A 19807-nucleotide genomic window follows, 5' to 3' on the forward strand; every position below is an offset into this window, starting at 1 on the left:
TACTGTTTGCTCTCCTCTGTGTGGCTAGGCTCAGTTTTAACTTACAAAAAGCACATTTGTTTTAGATGGCCTCACCAGTAGAAAACAAGCCAAATTTCAGGATGTTCCCATTCACGGACAGATTATTTATGGGTTTTCTACTCCTGTGTTATGGGCAGTGCATTATTTATGCATTTCCAGAGTAACATTTTAGATTCCATCAGACTGGAGCGTGAAGTAGTCGATTTGGCAAACCAGGATCATTTAATCACATGCTTACTTCTCTCTCTAAAATGAGTTCATAAAAAGCTAACTGTAATCTGACTTTCATTATGCCTTTCAAGTCTGAAATCCACTTTGATAAGTCTTTTGCCCTTTTACACTCCCTTAGGAATCTTTTTATGGGCCAATTTGGCACATCAATATAACACCTAAAGTTATATTTAATAATATGTCAGATGTTAGATCTTATAATTTTGTTTCATTCATTTTTTTGGCTTGTACTGTAGATATTTACAAGAACCTAGGCTAGAAAATATTTTTTTTCCTCCAAAATCATCTAATTCTCCCTCAAAATAGTACCAAATCTCTTTTTTAAACTCCTCAGGAATTCTTTGCTTGTATCAGCTATTAGCTTTTGTATTTAATAAAATTTTATATATCTTGTAACAGATGCTCTATTTATAACTAAAAATTCACCTATTTGTATAATTCTTCATTTTAATTCCTCATTTTTTAAAAGTTAGATGTCTTTAGACTTGTCCTGCATATAGTATGCATTTGGGCTTTTTCCTTATGCCTATTAACTAATAATCATTATTAAGCGTAGTGACATAAACAAAGTGTACTATTCATAGAACATTCTAGATTCTTCCAATTCCAGCTGGACCATGTATTGAGTTAGTTACACTACATATGCCTTAGCTTCCTCCTCTGTGTAATGTGAATAATAATAATACCTAACCCATTAGGTCTTTACACAAAGGAAATAAGATAAATAAGGTAAAAAACTCAGAACAGGACCTAGCTTATAAGAGCTTAACTCTTTTCCTTCTAAAACAGCAAGCTCAGAATGTAGCATAAGGTGTTACATGCCTTCTTCTTCTCATACATTTTGAGGGCATTCCAGAAACCCATAGCAACCACTGTAAGGTAGCTAACAATGCCTGCTCCTCTACTCAATATTTATTTAATAAATATCATCAATATTTAGAATACATTCCCAAACAGTTGCTGTTATTATCCTAGCCATGATCGCCACCAACATGAGTATTTCCTTTTTTTACTTGTAAATCATCTTAGCTTCCCCCCACAGAAGCCCAGATCAAATAAGAGGTCTACGCTCCAGAGCCTCTGCTGTGTTCCTACTGAAATATGCCATGTCCAGTTGGGGGTCTCCAGCTGTTAAACAGATGAAGATGACCAGTTGTTTCTTCACTGTTCCATTGTGGGAGCGTGGCCTTTCCCACTTAGATGAAAGAGTCACCCTGCACAGTTGACCGTGTAACTATATCCACCCCCAAAGTTTGAAAGGCTTGGGTTTGTGGAACATTAAGATTTCTCTCCCCATCAGGGGTGCTTTTAGCAGGTGGGGTCTTCCTCAGGTCTGAATATTTCTAGGATATCCACGTAAGGAACTCTCCATGACCACATATGGATGTAATTGATTGAGTGTCACTGTGTTTACTGCTGTGGAATTTTATTTTTATGACCCCACCTGGCAGCAGGCCTGTCCTTCCTCTATTTTTAAAAAGTCACCCAATGTGAGGCCCAGCAATGCCTTGCGGCAAGGCCTGTAGGGGATGTATCTGATAACCATAGAACCACTTTAGAATGGTGTGATTGTGGTGAAGGTCTGCCCAGGAACAGACTCTCAGGAGAGGCATAATCAGGGACTAAAAGGGGAAATTGTTAACAATTCGAATCACTTTTGCAATAATTTCCTTGTGACCTCTGCTAAATTTTCAAACTTTTTCTATTTGCGTAAAGATTTTCCCATACCACTACCCCCATCTATGCCGCTCCAACCCCTGTTTGATTCTTACTTCAAAACATTTTAAGAATAACATAAAAGAGACAATTCATCAGATCTCAGCAAATGACCTCATTTTCATCCAGCCCCATGTTAACAATGAGAGGCATAGTGTTGCTATGCAATACTAACTGTATTTTAATCCTTTTCCTGTGTGGAATGACATCTGCAAGCTGAAATACAGTGTAATTAGAAAGACATAAGAACAATTTGACCAGAAGGGGGAAAAAAATCCTGTGAGTTCAGGGAAATTCCATCAAACTGAATAATGAGTCATTGAAAATTTGCATACTTGATGCATAATTAGATTCATTTCTTCAGAGTCTTAGAATATGGTCCGACAATATTTAGCCACAGTGAATGAATATGGATTTAATTGACTGTAGCTTTCTGAAACAGCTGATTTCCTTGGATATCTAAGAGTTTATTTTGCTCTTGAACCTTATTATTTTAACCATTTTGGGTAGAAACATACCGAAAATGGAACATATTACTCCTTGCTTTTAAAAACAAAGGACAGCTACGTATAACTTTGTCTTAAATTATAGATGTCAGTTAGTGTACACGATATCCTGAGAGCCCATATTATTTGCTTTTGTATTAAATGGGCTCATATTACTTGTATTTTGAGTTTGTGTACAGTTTTTTATAGCTCTCCTGTTTTATCCCTTGCTACAAGTCCACTGTCTTCTTTTATTACTCTTGTCAGTCAGTATGTGACGGCTGTCCTCTCTTTTCTTTGTTGTTTGTTGTGGACCCAAGGCCAGGTTTTTAATCCCCCAGAGTGGGGCTGCACTGTGGAGTATCCCTGGGGCACCTGTGGCAATATGTTTAAGGAGGCACTCACTCTCAGGGTCGTGCAAGTGCTGGATTGGTACTTGTGAGCAAGGGCCTCCTTAAATCTGGCCCCTAGCCTGCCTCACTCTAGTCCCACTTCCCAGGCTAGCTGAGGACCTGGGTGGGCTCTCTTGTGAGTAAAGCATTTGGCGCTCTCAGTGCACAGAGCTTGAGGAGCTGGAGACAAATCCACTTTGCATTTTGGAGACCCTTCTAAACTGGCCGGTCAGCAGCTGTTACCTGGACAAGTGAGGTTGCTAGATACTTGAATTCTGAGTAGGGAGATGGTGAGGTACTAGACAATATTACCCTTTTGTCTCTATTACTGTACACAAAGGAAAATAACTTATATTTCAGACCACTAAATCAATTTATGATTTTTGACTGCTTCATTCATTTTATTAATCAAAGCTACAGATTTTTCCTTAATGACATATGACATGAGTTTTTTTTTAATTCTTTTTTTTAAAGATTTCATTTATTTATTTGACAGAGAGAGATCACAAGTAGGCAGAGAGGCAGGCAGAGAAAGGAGGAAGCAGGCCCCCCGCCAAGCAGAGAGCCTGATGCAAGACTCCATCCCAGGACCCTGAGATCATGACCTGAGCCGAAGGCAGAGGCCCAACCCACTGAGACACCCAGGCACTCACAAAATAATTTTTTAAGAAGATTTACCACAAATTTTAAATGTTTCTTAAACTTTTTGGTCTCAGATACATTGGCACTTAATAATTATTGAGATACTAAAATGTGTTTGTTTACACACATTCTGTCGATATTTACTATATTAGAAATTAAAATTGATAAAATTTTAAAACATAAAAATACACAGTACACATTCTATGGGCTTTCAGACAATTTTGATGTCATCACACATTATATATCCTCTGCATATTTGTTGAGAGAATATGAGTGAAAAAGGCAAATAATGTCTTAGCATTATTATGAAAATTGTTTTGACTTTATAGACTCCCTAAAAAAGTCTCAGGAGCTCTTGAGGAGCCTAGACAATACTTTAGGAATCACTATTATAAATCAGTAAAGAATCGCCTCTAAAAAAGTATCTAAATCCTTAAATACCAAGGTACAAGATATCCACACCCACAGCCTATAATGAATAGAATAGGGGACAAATTAAGCATATAACTATGAAAATGTTACATTAAACATTTATTTATGTCCAAAATCTAGATTCTGATGCATAAAGAATATGACCAATACAAACGCATTGTCATTGTGTTTTTGATGACACTTATAATTCATATATCCAAAACTTCTCCAAGTATTATTAACATCTTCATGCAAATAATATTTTATATTAAAGCAGTCTACATTGTGCTGGACATATGAGGTCGAGGCTGCAACATGCATGCAGTCCCAAACCCCACTATCAATGGGGGATATGCCAGACGTGTTTAGCCTATTTAACCTAAGAAGAAAGATAACTTGCTATACTACCCAAAATGACAAAAACAGGAGTTGGCCAGATAGAGCCTCATTCACCACAATGTTTACAATATATAAAGCATTCACACAGCTTATTTCAAACCAAGAGTGAGACTTTGAGAATAAATAATAATTAAGAATAACATAACAGGGTCGCCTGAGTGGCTCAGTCGGTTAAGCGTTTGCCTTCAGCTCAGGTCATGATCCCAGGGTCCTGGGATCAAGCCCCGCCTTGGGCTTTCTGTTCGGAGGGAAGCCTGCTTCTCCCTCTCCCTCTCCCCCTGCTTGTGCTCTCTCTCTCTCTGTCAAATAAATAAATAAAATCTTAAAAAAAAAAAAAAAGAATAACATAACAGTCTTCATCTACACACCAAATTACCAAAACATGGTTTTAGCACATTTATTTTATCCCAAAAAAGTGACAAAAAGAAAGCCACAAAAAAGACATATAATCCTACCACTCAGTCATAACAACTGTTATTATTATGTTCTCCCTGTCTTTTCCATGCCTATACAACATATTCATATGTTGTAATTACATTCTCCATGCTAGCAAAAGGCTAAATTGAGGGTCAATAGGATACTTTTAAGTAGGTCAAACAATGTATTATATGAGCCCGTGAGCCCATGGGAAGGAGAGAGCTGGGATGTTTCTATCATTTTGGTGTGGAGACACCTAGATAGAGAGAGGCAGGTTAATTAATGCCTCCTAAGATTGAAGATTTTTTTTCCTCCTTCAATTTACTGACCATGGAACCCTTGATCCTGGAAAATAGGAATGGACCTCATTGGAGAAAACCTGACCATTTATGGAGTGACTAGGTTCTGGTCTTCCAGCAGAGCACCAAGGCCACATATGGGCTGTCTGTTTACTAGCTGCCACCAGCGCCCGTCAGTTAGAATGCCCTGGCACTCTCCATGCAGGCATGCCATTGGTGGCATACCTGTGCTTTTTACAGTAGGTGGTCATAGGAAAAATCCACCATAAATAGATCAAGCCCTTTGAACACGTTTCAGTGTTGCAGAGGGAGGGAAAGACTATATCTGTGAACTAAAAAGGATCAAAGAACAGCCGTCCTTGCCTGAGGAAGAAGGAGGTAGCTTTCGTTGCTGGTTCAGAATCTAGTTAGTTTTCATGTTGTCCATAAGAATATTTCTTTGGGCTTATTATTTTCTGGGTTTCCGAGTTTCTTCCTTTTATTAAAAATAAGTTTAAAACAGCAGGTTCTATATCCTTTAGTCCATCCCGTCTGTGTGTTTCCTAATCAAGGCAAGAGGAAGAGGGAGACAAAAATCCGACTTCATTCACCTGGCAGAAAAGTCCTACAAAAGCTGCCTTTGTGTTTTTGAATAAGCAGAAGCATAGCAGGGCCTCCCTTCAATAAATAACCTTCTGCTCTAAATCTCTAAATCTAAAGACATGGAGAGCTTCCCAAGGACAGGTGCCTCCTCAGAGTGTGGACAGGGCTAAGCTAATTGACATTGGAGCTGGCATGGCTGATGGAGGGTTATTTGCTGAGATTTTTATTATTTGGGTTATTTGCAGCCCAGATTTTGGAAGGCGGAATTCCTTAGAAAGGCAAGGGTTGTATCGGCACCAAGGGGCAAAACTCTAGCCTGATTTCTCTCCTGCCATTGTTAAGAAACGATGGGGTTGGGTGAATGCCTCCCACCATTTAGCCAGCAGGAGGGTCGCCAATGGGAGACATAGTGTTCTCTGTGGGTAACGCAGATGAAGAAAGCTGCCCTTGGAGTGCCAGCAAATGGTTCTTGATTTCTTGGCAATGAGAAGAAGGGGTTTTTGTGTGAGTAGGAACACTCTGCCAGTCAACTATATTTATAGAGCACCTGCTGTGCAGAATTTGAAAAGGAGGAGGAGACAGACCTTGTCCTCAAGAAGCTTGTGATCAGAGAGGAGAACTCCCCATGTACTGTAAACCCTTCACCATTTACAATCACGTTTGAAATGGGACAGGATTAGGTGATATTTAGGGCATAGTCTGAGTTTACTTACCCAGACTGTGGAGTGTGGACTAGCAGCATCAGAATCACCTGGGAGCCTGTTAGAAATGCAGAAACTTAAACCCTGCCATAGACCCCCAGAATCAGAATCTGCATTTCATCAAATCCCTAGGTGATTCATATGTGCACAGCAATTTCAGAAGCACTAGAGGGACTATAGATGTTGAGTCTTGAATGTTTTGAGAGTGCAAAGCCACCTGCTTTTGTGACTGACTTGATAGAAAAGAGTAATTTACCTGTGAGCTTCTTCTTCTTATTATTTTTTTTTATTTAAAAAATGTTTAGGGGCGCTTGGGTGGCTCAGGGGGTTAAGCCGCCGCCTTCAGCTCAGGTCATGATCTCGGGGTCCTGGGATCGAGCCCCACGTAGGGCTCCTTGCTCAGTGGGGAGCCTGCTTCTCTCTCTGCCTCTGCCTGCCTCTCTGCCTGCTTGTACTCTCTGTCTCTCTCTCTGTCAAATAAATAAATAAATAAAATCTTAAAAAAAAATGTTTAAAGTAATCTCTACACCCAACATGGGGTTTGAACTCACAACCCCAAGATCAAGAGTTGCATGCTCCACTGGCTGAGCCAGCCAGGAGCCCCAACCTGTGAATTTCTTAAACACAGGCATCTCATCTTATCAGTGCCCACTCTTGGGAGATTTATAATAGATTTATGCTCAATGAATTCCGGCCGCCTGGGTCCTTCTTCCTACAGTTCCCATTCAGTGGGTACTGTGGAAATCGTTGTGAATGAATCATTGTTATAGAGGCAGCTAATGAATCTGGGGAACATACAAATGACTCTTAGAGGTGTGGGTGAAGCTAGGCTTGGCAAAACCTATCATTGACAAAAGAGGCCTTGGAGTAAGAGAGATATATGAGCAGTTCCTTGAGGCAAAAGGAGATGCCTTAGGTTCTGAGACATACCTGTAATCGTGCATTTTCAATCTAATTCCTTTAATTCCTTTAATTCGTGGCCTTTACTATTCCAGCTTTCCCATTTCTCCAGATCTAAGACAGCTGGAATTCTTCATTTCAAATGTCTTGCAAACTATTGAGAGTTCATCTTTTTATCCTTTCTCTTCTACCAGGATTTACTGATTGGTGGGTCCATTTATCTACATTGTACAGACTCTGCAGTGTATGTAAATTTCATCAAAAATCAATTATTATTACCATTTTACAGTTAGGAGAGTGAGGGGTCTACCTCCTCTGCTTCCTCAGCCCCCAACCCAATTCCAAACATGTTCTAACGTGATACAGCCACAGACCTAGAAATAAGGCAAATCCCTAGCAAATGGCATGTGTAGAAAGACAGGAGTGCTGTACTCACAAATGTGTCAGAGTAAAATTATGACAATAACAGTGATAACAATAAAAAGAGATTGAAGTGTATATGGTGTCTACCACATTCCTTGCTTTCGCAGGAATTCACCCACTTCTCCCAACAACTCTTAAGATAGGTTATGCTATTGTTTCCACTACATAGATAAGGAACTTCAGGCACATTCCACTCCTACAGCTAGTACAACACCCATAGGAGGTTATGTGGCTATGGCAATAGATCAACCAACTCACCAGGAAAAATAGAGTGATATTTCTGGAAAGTCCATCAGTCCACTTCTGCCTCCACCGAATATGAAAGCTGAGAAGGGAAGTGCAGCCCCACGTGACAAAGTCCAGGTTCTGAGTCAGGCAGACCCGGACAGAGCCTGGCTCCACCCTTCAATGGGCTGACGGACCTCAAAGGGCCTCACTTCCCATCTGCAAAATGGGGATATTTAAAGCACTGATTTTAGAGAGTAGTAAGGATGGTAAGGATTAACACACATCAGCATACACTGTGTCCTTCATGCAGTGGGTGCCTATAAGTAGTTGTTGCCTATTTATTTCTCTACTGGCTATAAAGTAACAGGGTTTCTATGATTTCAAGAAGGAAAAGTTTTGGCTCTGCCTTCATACCAGGCAGGCATGCATTTTCCTACTTCCACTTCCTGCAAACATTCTAAAAATATCGGTATTAATATCCTATAATATTTCTGCGGTTCTGTTGATAATCTAATCGGCAGTTAATGATCAAAGTTCTGTGGATTTGTTGGAACTTGAACTAAGCCCTTTAAATTCTCATTTTGTTTTGATTTTGGGGCTTTTACATACAAGTACAATGGAAACGGACAATTCACATTCAGAACACACTTAGTTTCAGTATCCAGAGTAATTATCTTTTATTTATTTTTATTAGATTTCACCCTTGGCCTTACTTCCAAAACAGGATTTTAAGTAAGCACAGCTTCCCTTATAAAAATGGGCTTTTGTTTACATAGATGCTGAGAAAGCATGGCCAGTGTGATAGTCCCTACACGATCACCAGTGAAGCCCTTTGAATTCTTTTTTATCAATTCACTATGCATTTAATGTGTTTCCAACAAGAAAATGAGGTATTAGGGAGACAAGAAAGGAAATGAAAGATCCTTGCCCTTGTTCAGCTAGGAGGGAAAAGAAACAAATACATTGAGATAAATGGAAAATAATTTTATTTTTAATTTTTTAAAAGATTTTATTTATTTATTTGATAGAAAGAGATCACAAGTAGGTGGAGAGGCAGGCAGAGAGAGGAGGGGAAGCAGGCTCCCTGCTGAGCAGAAAGCCCAATGCGGGGCTCAATCCCAGGACCCTGAGATCATGCCCCAAGCCAAAGGCAGAGGCTTAACCCATGGAGCTACCCAGGCACCCCTGGAAAATAATTTTAAAATAATTAGTGAATAAAGAGTATATTATCATGGGGTTCAGAATGCCAAGAGAATAAGGGAGGGGAACAGAAGGGAAAATCAGTTCTGGGAATCCTCAGAGAAATATAAAAAGATAGACCAAGACTGACAAAATAACGATAGTAGTTATTGTTGTAAATTTTAGACCTCTATCTACATATGGGAACTGTGCTTATAATTTAGTTAGATTAGTACCTTGTTGTTATTTCACAAATGAGTTCAGGGAGGCTGACAGAGATTAAGGAATTACCCTAGATTACACAACTAATAAAGTGTAGATTCAGGATTCAAACCGAGATCTACCGGTCACAATCACATTCAGAGAATAAACAAAGTCTACTGGGGAGAATATCATCACTTTTCTCAGGGGCAGAAAGATCAGCCATTGAAAAGAGAAACCAGAACAGCGGGGGCCACCAGGGTGCGCTAAGAGAAGGGAAGGAGGAAGTGCCCACTGGCAATGGCTTTGAATGTGAACTTAAAGAGTGTAGAACTAACCAAATAGGTAACAGAGACCCTCTCTGGTAGAATAACAGGGTGAAACACGGTTGTGGCATTAAGTAATCCCTGCAGTTATGGGAAAAAGAGGCTGGAAGCCAGAGAAACTCATCTACAAGGAGAGCCAGGCAGAGGTTCTCGGGCATTAGGCAACAATGACCCTGTCCGAAAGATAGTATGCCAAAGAAGTTGGCTTCTTGCTCTCTGTATTCTGATATCTGTGTGCTGCAACGACTCACCCAAAGCCAAGGGGTCAACATTAGATTCCCATTTCTGCACTCAGCTCTCTGAAAATAAAATGCTTTGGCCGAGGGCTTTGTCTTCTGGTTGATCTGGCACTACAGATCCTTTCCATGACGTGGTAAAGAAACTAAAGTGTTTCCCTTGATGCCATCCAGGGGACACTTGTTTCACTGTATCCTGAAACTATATTGCATCCTGCCACATTACTTTCTGCCCGAAAGCTATACATTTTCTCTCCTTTATTTCTTCCTCTTTAGTAAATAGTACCGTATTTATGGGCATCTGAATGAAAATAATTTTTTTTTTTAAATTTGGAGTTTGTACCCAGCACACACACAAAAAAATTAGTGATGGAAGGAGATATCACGGCATCCTGATAACACTGTGTTGTTCCTTTCTTGATTTCTGTTGGGGTGCAGTCCATTCTTTCTTCTATGTTCATTCCAGCCTGCCGGGACTACACATAGTGATGACCTTTGGGCTAAACTGTTTGCTGTGAGCTGTTTTCCTCTTTGCATAGAAAGAGTCAGTCGTGGGAAAAATAACTAGAAAATCCTAGACCTGGACAAGAACAGAGCTCCTGGGATCCCACATGTGCTTATAATATGAAAATTTTTCTTTGACAAGCAGAAAATAAGTTTAAAGATTACCTTCATTAACTGCCTCTTCTGCCCTGGAGTAGGAGAAGCTGATTCACACACATGTCACTAATTCCCAGTTCACGGAATCCATGGGGATTCAACAGGGGAAATTCCATGCCCTTTGGTCATGGGATGTGCCTTTAACTACTTGGACATAGTATATTTTTTAACAGAAGTTTCTTTAATAGAATTCACTGCCAGGCTTCTCTATAATTCTGGATATCCAAAGCCAGGTATAAAAACCTCAGAACCAAAACTCTCAAAAATTTGGATATGTGTAGATAGAAATCTACTCCAGGGGGTGTCTGAGTGACTCAGTTGGTTAAGCTTCCGAATTTTTATTTCTGCTCAGATCTTGATGTCAGGGTCCTGCCGTCAGGCCCTGCACTGGGCTCCGTGCTGGGTGTGGAGCCTGCTTGAGATTCTTTCCTTCACCCTCTGCCCCTCCATTCGTCTTCACATGCACTCTCTCTCTCTCAACTAAATAGATAGATAAATAAATAATTTTTTTTTTTAAAAGGAAAGAAATCTACACCAGATACGTGCATTCCCAGAAATAACCGGGAGAGGAGTTGATTCTGTTTCCCAATGAGTCTTGCTTTGACTTGTGATAACTCTGCAGAGCCAGAGGACTTTGGTCTCATCACCATTCAGGAAGTACGTCTCATGGGGGCAAGATGATGTCAGAGATGCTGCAGTGTCCTCGCTCTCTGGGGAAAGCGGGCTCTCATTTACCGAGCACTGTCCTCACCTTAGGCTCTGCAGGGTGTGAGTACTTTGGACCATGAGGGGCAGGAACGCCACTCAGTGTGTCTCATCTTACCCTCTTTGCAACCTGTGCATATGGGATAGGTGTTGTATTCACTTTTCCAGAAAAGGAAAACAGGCTCAGTTTAAATGCCATTAAATGTTCTGCCTGCTGGCCAGGACACCCTGGATTCCCATTTTACCTGTGCTCTGCCCATCAGTACACCATGGAAATCTATAGAGTACCATTTAGATCCTCACCTCATACCATACACTAAAAGGCAGTATGTCTTGGCCACAGGTTGAAGCTTTTCCTGCTCTATCCCTCTTGTCAGTACAGGTGAGTTGGCTGCCTAGAGTTGAGTGCAGCGTGGGGCTGTGGAAAATAGCTTTTGCCTGTGAGAAGTGAGACCAACACTTCCATTATTCTTTTCATTTCCAGAAAATGAAGTGTCTGCCCCAGCCCCAGCCCCAGCCCCACCCCCAGGTGAGTAAAAACACCGCTTCACGTGTTTGGGCCGCAAATACAGAACGTCCATCCCAGCATGATCTGGCCTCCACTGAAGCTGTGAGTTTTAACCTAACTCCTATGGAGAAGTTGGATGACCACACTTGTCATAAGCTTATACTAATAATGATTGTCATAATAATAATGCATTGTATTTATATATCCCTCTCATGGTACCTGATTTGAATGGCATGTCACAAACTTACGAAACCTTTCTAGCGACGCCAAAGTTGTTGTTATGCCCATGTTTTAGCTTTGTGGAGCCTGAGCCTCCAAAGGAATGAAGGATTTGCAGCACTTCTTCACATAGAGCTAAAGGCAAACAAAGCCCACATCTTTCTTGTGAATTTAGGGAACGCATTTTACCTCAGTCCTGGAAGACAAGCAGCCCCCTGCCCACTTGAACTATATCACCAGCAAGCACCTGGAGAAACAGTTTCCAGGACAGTTTGGTGGCCTCTGAGGCTCCACTTCTCCCGTTCTTAGTACCCTGTTGTCCACCAGGTGGCAACAAAAAAACAAGGAGTAAAGAGTTGTAGGGAGTGACGGTGGGCATTACTACTTCATAGAGCAGGTGAAGCCCGCTTTTGCGTTCTCATAGACCTAAGGAAGAGAAAAAGACTGGAACTCTAACCGGAAAACATTTCCCTGGATTCTGTTTGCTTACAACCGAGTAGAAGATAAAATACAGCCCGAAGAACCCCTTAGTATAACACAACTGCCATACTGAAACGCAAGCAATACCGGGAGAACCTCCCAAGGCCATCTGTGATTCAAGGCAGGTTTCTTAAATTAACAATATGGTGTGAAGGAAGGGGGTGAGAGGGCACTGGAGACCACAGTCTAGGTGAAAGAGAAACTCACTAGGCCTTAGTTGCTGGTGATCTTTTTGCATGGACATTTATAAGGGGATTATGAAGCTCTTCCATCTTGGAGATCATTTTCAGGAGGGAACTTTGAGAAATCTGACTGTTCATAGGAGCCCCTTTGTCCAGCTAAGAACACTGGATTCACACTCTCAAAGCCCTTAAACAGTATAGAAGAATATTGCTATGTATCAAAATGAATGAATGAGGCTCTGCCCCTTATGGGTTCAAACACGGACAAGCTCTGTTTAGTCTTCTTTTAGCCAGTATAGTGTGACACTCTTCTTAGGATGTTCTTTGGTGTGTTTTCTTCTTGCACATACCAATTTATTTTTGACAATACTGAGTACACTGAGGACCTACAGGCCATTATGGACATAACCTTTTCCTTCTATTCTTCAGATCAGTTGCTGTCACTGAGCCACTCTAAAGTTTCCCTTGTTATAGCATACGCATATTTCATATTCATTGTATAATACTGACTGACCTCCTGTGCCTAAACAGGTCTCCTCCCAAACTCTGTTAAAATAGTTGTTAGTTAGTTGAGATTCAGACCTCTGCTCATCAATCCAAGAAAGAGAGAGAATTCATGCTTAAAATAATTATTTTCTTACACATATCACAAGTCAGACACCATTTGCAGGTATTTAAATATGATTCTGGACAGAGAGAAGTAAGCTAGATAGTCTGTCTCAACTGATGAAATCGGATGTTACTGCTCTCGGGTTCCATTAATTGCCACTCATCTCAACCTAGAAAATTAGTACATCCACCAAAATATTTTCCTTGAAACTACTGGACAATTATAGATTTTATACCCTGACTCATTACTATTATATTAACTGGAAGTCTAAACAATTGGAATCATTACATGGGTCAAGCTTCCTTAAAAAGTCAGTCCCTTTTGGGGTCTAAAATGAAGTGACCCACATTTTATACTCACTTTCACACCAGCATGTTTAACATAGTCCCAACATAGCTAAGTATATTTTAACAAAATCTGTATTGCATGTTTCTCTGTATACTTTTTTCAAAAAGTGATCAGATTTATTCATTGCTTTTATTAAAAGTTTAATGTGATTCTACATTATCATTCCCAAGTTCATAACTCATGTATAGCATAATAAATGAATATGTAGCTTCATTTATGATGTCTTCTGTTCTCATTAATTTCTTCTCTCCCACCCTCCACCCATTGCTCATCACATAATAAAATGGTTTCTTTAAGACACTTTTAAAAATGTGCTTGTACTTTCCACACAGAACCAAATAAAGAGAAGGAGGCTGGAACTACACCAGCAAAAGGTGAGTTAGAGGGAGGGAGAACAAGGCTGAATTCAACAAAATTAGAAGCAGAAAGAGGTCAGTAATGATTGTCATGATGATCTGATAGAATTTCTCTGCATTTCTTTCCATCAGTGTGGTTTTGAGTTCTTCATTTGCATCTTCTCTGCATGACCAGTCAGCATAATGAATGGATCAGTTTTCATGATACATATTTCTAAAAGAAAAACAACAATGATAAAAATATCACAAGTGTTTGTTGAGATGCCAGCAAATTAATTGGTAGTTTGCAAGTTATGTGCATGTGAAGGAAAAGACGTGTCTGATCTTTAGGGGATTACGCCAATTTGGAAAGTTATCTGGATTACACATAATTTAAAAAAAAAAAAAACTGTTTTTGTATTACTGTGTGAACTGTTCCAGATTTCACTAGTAATCTTGAAGGCTAGCATCTCATTTTGTAGTACGATGAATTTGCGTGGACTTATATAATGGCTTATATATGCTGACACGTGCAACCTTAAGCAAACATTATGTTGCTCCTTATTGAGCTGGAAACTCATTTATCATTACAATATTACTCTATTTTTATTTTATATGGACATAATCCAATCTGAAAAAATGAATAATCTTTATCATGTACTGCTGTGGATCCATGAAATATTCATTCCTTTGTCTCCCCATGGAGGAAGTCATTATCATTACTGACCAACTCTTCTAAGCTAAGGAGCATTACTCTTCCAAAAAAGAAAGTTTTCACAGAGGTAGATTTGACAATTCTGCCTATATGTTTGTATCATCATTTTTAAACATTCATCTTTTATTTGTGAATTGAATCACATAGTTTAAATTTTGGAATAACCAATTATTTCCTGATTGCAATAAGATGTTTCTCTTTGTCTCGGATGCTACTCAAAATTATGCTAAGTATTTCTTTGTTCTTACTATGTCATATTTCATTACCTAATTCCTATGGTATTATTGTCTCCTATACATTAACAAAATACTTTTTTCTTTTTTTCAGTACACTGGACCTCTTTACTTCAGCTACCTTGAACTTACACTTTCATAAATGAACACACAATGTTGGTGCACTCATTTTGTCCTTGACCTTCAGTGGCTCCCATGGATAGTAACATGAATACTACTCCTGGCCATGTGGGCTACAGTCTGAAGGTTATTTGCTTATGGAATGCAGACAGTGCAAACTCCTAGAACTCCTTCCATGAGATGGGTTCAAGGATGTTTGGGCATCTTAGCTGAAGCTATTGTAACATTATTCTCTACAAGACCAATGGCATACACCTCTGTTTCCAAATTTGGAAAGGTAGTTGGACTAGGCTGTAAGGCTCAACCAACAAAGTAGATGATATAATCCCAGAGGGCAAGCTGTCAGTGTTTCAACAAAGCCTGTGACTGACCCTTAATGTGAAAAGTCATTATATTATATTCACATGCTTACTTGAGAATATGGTTAAAATCAACTAGTCAATGTACAGTAAAAGCTCATTACTATATGCAGAACACAGTATGATAAAAGAGCAAAGGCAGATGACTAAGGAATCCTGTAGTTAGCCTCACTTTTTCTGACATTTGCAGAAGTTAAGCAAGGCCATGGCCACATGTAGTCATGTGCCCAACCACATAAACTGCCATGTTTATATTTGCTCTACAAGGTTAGGAAGCAAATCGGTTTATGATACAAAGTGACATCCCTAAATAAAGAAAGTAGGTGGTTGGAAGTTATTTCTTAATACACAATCCTCTTCAACTATTACTCACTTTCATCAAGGACAGAGAAATTTCAAAGAAAATGCTTAAGTAAAAGGCAGACACAATCATGGCTATATGTATTTCCCTGGCTGAGAAAGAAGGCTGGCATGAGCATAGCAAGACTGACAGGGGCAACGGGAGATGTTCTTCTGCATTGACCAGAGTGTCCCTTCCTATCCTTTACCCTCCCCCAGCCCTCAGCCCATCCCATTGTTCTTTAACCAGTCAATTCAGGTTCCACTCCCCTGTGCAGCTTCCACCTGACTGTCTTAGCTCACTTTCATCTGCCCTTCCTCCTCCTGATTTCCCTTGGACCTATCGCCTCTGTTGCTAAATCACTCTTTTCTCCACTTAATCACGTATTAGTGGTTCACTCCTTTCCCTAACAGGTTGGGAGTTTTCTGACAGTCAGGCACCATGTCTTAACACCTCTTTGGTCCCCTTAGCTCATTTCTTCCAGTGTTTGGCAGAGAGCGGCATGTGGCAATCTCCTAGTAAATACTTGTAGAATGAACAACTGAGTTTCCAGGAGGGCTTAGCTGTTGATGATATGGACAGTGGTCATCTCCAGAGATTTGTATTCCCTTTTGCCATGTTTGCTGGACAGGAGTATGAATATCGCATGCATACTTTTAGTCAATGAGATTGAGGAGGAGACACTGGTCTTGTGCATTCTGAGTGTTCCTCCTCAGAACAGATCGATGATTTTTACTGTAAGGCCAACTCACTTAAAACTATTGAAAATGGTCACTCCTGGATATTAGTACATTTTCAGTACTTTAATTCGTCCTCTGTTGAGTTAATTGAAGTATATTCAGTTAATAGCTCCAAAACTATTACCGGTAAGAACATCATTCACAACAATGTAGCCTTAATATTTTTCTCAGATTGCCTGAATTTTTCTACAACAATCTGGAAATGTTCTGAAATTTTTTTTGTTTTTTTTTTTTTCATAGCTGCAGAATGTTGTTTGGTTCCTAAATCAATCTTATAAGTAGTGTTTGTAGTTAGATTTGCCAAATATTTCACATTTACTAAGGGTCTCTATCTGGGAAATAGCTGATTTCCCAGGAAGGAGTTTTAATATGTGTTTGTTAATTTGCTCGCTTGCCTCTGGAGTTGTCCATCCAGCGATCCTGCTCCCTAGTACTGCCAACTTTCTCCTGGAATTGAAACAAAAGAGATGACAATATAGAAATGTGTGTAATCAAACAACAATACCAGAAATTAGATGCACAAATCCCATTTAGAGTAATCATACTGGGAAGCAATATCCTCATAAAAACAATGCTACCATGGCTTAGAATTCATCCAGAGTAATACAGGTGGCAAATCAACAAAGTACTTTCTATATGCTCAGGGGGACCAAAGATCTGTCTTTTATCCCAATGTCCTTTTATTCAGCAAGTTTTCACTAAGTGTTGGCTCTGTGCCAGACACGGGTCTGGCTGCTGGGTCCTGCAGTTCTGAAGCCAATTTTAGGGAGCTTTGGAGAGGAGAGCAACCGTCAGCAGAAGACAGTTTTAGAAAAGGCAATTGTCACGGAGAGCCATGTGTAAAGAATAATGTGGGTGATCAAGTAGGATCATACTTCTTTTGATCAGCCAACCTTGGTACATGTGAACACAGGGTAATGAGATTGGGTCTCTTCTCTACCTTAACAATTGGCCCTAAGGGAGGTTCAAAACAGGTCTTGAAAGTAGCTCCAGATGTGTCAGAGCATAGAATCAGACACTACTTTAAAGAGCAGTATTCATTTCAATACATAACTTCTGACATTTAAAAACGATTTTTTTGTTTTTGCATCTTAATAGTTTATAGTCTGTTCATATTTCAGTAAGCCCAACTGGGATATTTACTGCCTCTTTTTATTTTTCTTCCAGAAAAATATTTGGTTCTGTAATCACTGCAAGTAAATAAAGATGTATTTTCTTTTTCCAGGCACTAACATTAATATTACCACATAAACTATCGTGAATGAACTTTGTGCATATTAAAGATCTCGTGTAACTTGAGATGAAGAATCTTTCATTTGGTGTGAATGTGGTTGGCAGATGAGGAAGTGAATCAGACCAAGTTCCAGCCAGTTTTCTCCTAACTGATATGAAAATTCTTAAAAGAATGATTAAACTTCTTTTTCTTCATTTAGATCCCTTTTCTGCAATAACATTATTCTGGTGCTTTTTACTCAATGCTACATTTTTTTTGTGTCTAATTTTACCTTTAGGTGTCAGACAACCAACCATCTAATGGACTTTCTCTATGCTTTCTAATTACATTAATTTTTTGTAATGATCTTTGTTAGAAGCTAATATTACCACACTTTTCAATTCTGGGACACAACCATTATAAGTTGCAACATAGATTTAATAGATTTGCAGGAGGAAAAAACTCATCAAATATATGTATTCTGATTTTAGAAGCATCAAGGTGTGAAGGCATGTGCCTTTTCATTATGAAACTATGATAAATTTATCCAATGCCTCCAAACATGATGAATTCATGTTAGCTGTTGATGCTATTGCCTTCCACACATGGTTGTTGTTGCTGGTGTTGTTATTTTTGTCATGGGAGCCAACGTTTTCCACAACTGATTTCTCCACTTGAGGATTCTGATCTTAGTCACAATCAAACAAGGTATTATATCAGCATTTAAGTGAGGTTTGTTGAGAGTCACATATATTTTAATTTTATGTGCTTTTTGGTCTTTGCAAAGATCTCATCAATTGTCCCAAGTTTGCATGACTTAAAAATTAATTTAGAAAGGCAACTTAAATCAACCACAGGTAGAAGTTATTTTATGGCAAAGTAAGTATGTAGAAGCATAAGAATCTATATATTCTACTCTCTCTTCAGTTCTCACCCTGCATTCCAGATTTCATGTGTGCCCCCCTAAAATCTCAGGCTTGTAATATGAGACCGAGTTTCCTCTCTGCTTTCCAGGCCCTCCTCTCTGGGAACTTCAGTTATTTCAAGAATCATTTTTATGGTTTTACAAATGCTATTTTCCCATGACTTAAAGACAAGTGAAATTTTGCTTTGGTAAATTTCCTTCCATGAACTAGGGGAGAGAGTCTGCTGCTGTGGTCTGTGGTCTTTAGATATGCTATATCCTAAGGATCCAAAAACAGATGTCTTTCATCATCATGGTAGTCACTTGTAAACAGAAAAAAAGAAAATATAACTTACATATTGTATTTTTTGTTTTGTTTTGTTTTAAAATATTCTTTGTGTGATGCCAAGCCTTTCACATATGTGTTGTTGAATTAGGCACAACCCAGAAGAGTTGGATATTCAGTTTCTCTGCTAGCAGTAGAACCTGTTTTCTCACAGTAAATGGGAACAATTAGACCTTTCATTCTCATCCAATTCAACCAAATTCAAGCAGGCAACTTCTCAAGAATTTAAGGTCAGGATCCAACATCCTAACTACATTTCCAATCTAATGGGATGCCAGGACCAAAGCTACTTTTGAAAGGGAATCAAAAACTTTGCCCCTGGTCCATTATATTTTCTAGCACTTCAGTAAATTTGAACATGTATGTATGTATGATGAATCTTCAGTTGAGAAGTAACTGGTGTTTGGAAGTAATGTTGGATCATCCAGAGTATCATTTCATGATACCTTAAAGCACTGCTTTAATACATGATACCTTAAAGCACTGCTTTAATACAGTAATAGTCTAAAATAATTGGACATGTCCCCCCAAAAGGTTTTAGGTTTGCTTTGAGTTTTTATTTAAATTCTAGTTAGTTAACATATAGGGTAATATTGGTTTCAAGAGTAGGATCTAGTGATTCATCACTTCCATCTAACACCCAGTGCCCATCACAATAAGTGCTCTCCTTAAAGCTCATCACCCAACTAGCTCATTCCTTGCCCACTCCCCTCCATCATTTAGCGGACTTTGAAACTACTCACCTATCAAATGTTTACTTAACAAATGGATTCTCCTTTCATTTTAGTTTTATGAAGGTATGCTAATACTCTTTTCTCAATCATTTTGAATTCCAGACAATTAATTCAATTCACCATGCACAGTGCACAAAGCAAACACGCAACCATAAAAATGCCTAAAATGAAGCGATCATTTGACTCAAAATGGTTCTAGCTTCTACTTTACATATAGTAAAGATGCTCCTTTCTAGGATTTGTTTGAGGTTTAAAACTTTATTTTCA

General features: G+C 39.2%; 1 protein-coding gene across 4 annotated transcripts in view; it reads left to right on the plus strand.

The window, feature by feature from the left end:
• Positions 1–19807, plus strand: part of MYBPC1 (myosin binding protein C1) — an 87908-nt gene that overhangs the window by 5863 nt on the left and 62238 nt on the right. For all 4 annotated transcript variants that reach the window (XM_032844278.1, XM_032844279.1, XM_032844281.1 and 1 more), the window contains exons 2-3: positions 11639–11683; positions 13834–13875. In XM_032844278.1, coding sequence (XP_032700169.1) covers positions 11639–11683; positions 13834–13875 — 87 coding nt within the window. The remainder of the gene's footprint in view (positions 1–11638; positions 11684–13833; positions 13876–19807) is intronic.

Source organism: Lontra canadensis, unplaced genomic scaffold (genome assembly GCF_010015895.1).
Source record: "Lontra canadensis isolate GAN:19392208 unplaced genomic scaffold, GSC_riverotter_1.0 scaffold150, whole genome shotgun sequence".
NCBI classification, from domain to species: Eukaryota; Metazoa; Chordata; class Mammalia; order Carnivora; family Mustelidae; genus Lontra; species Lontra canadensis.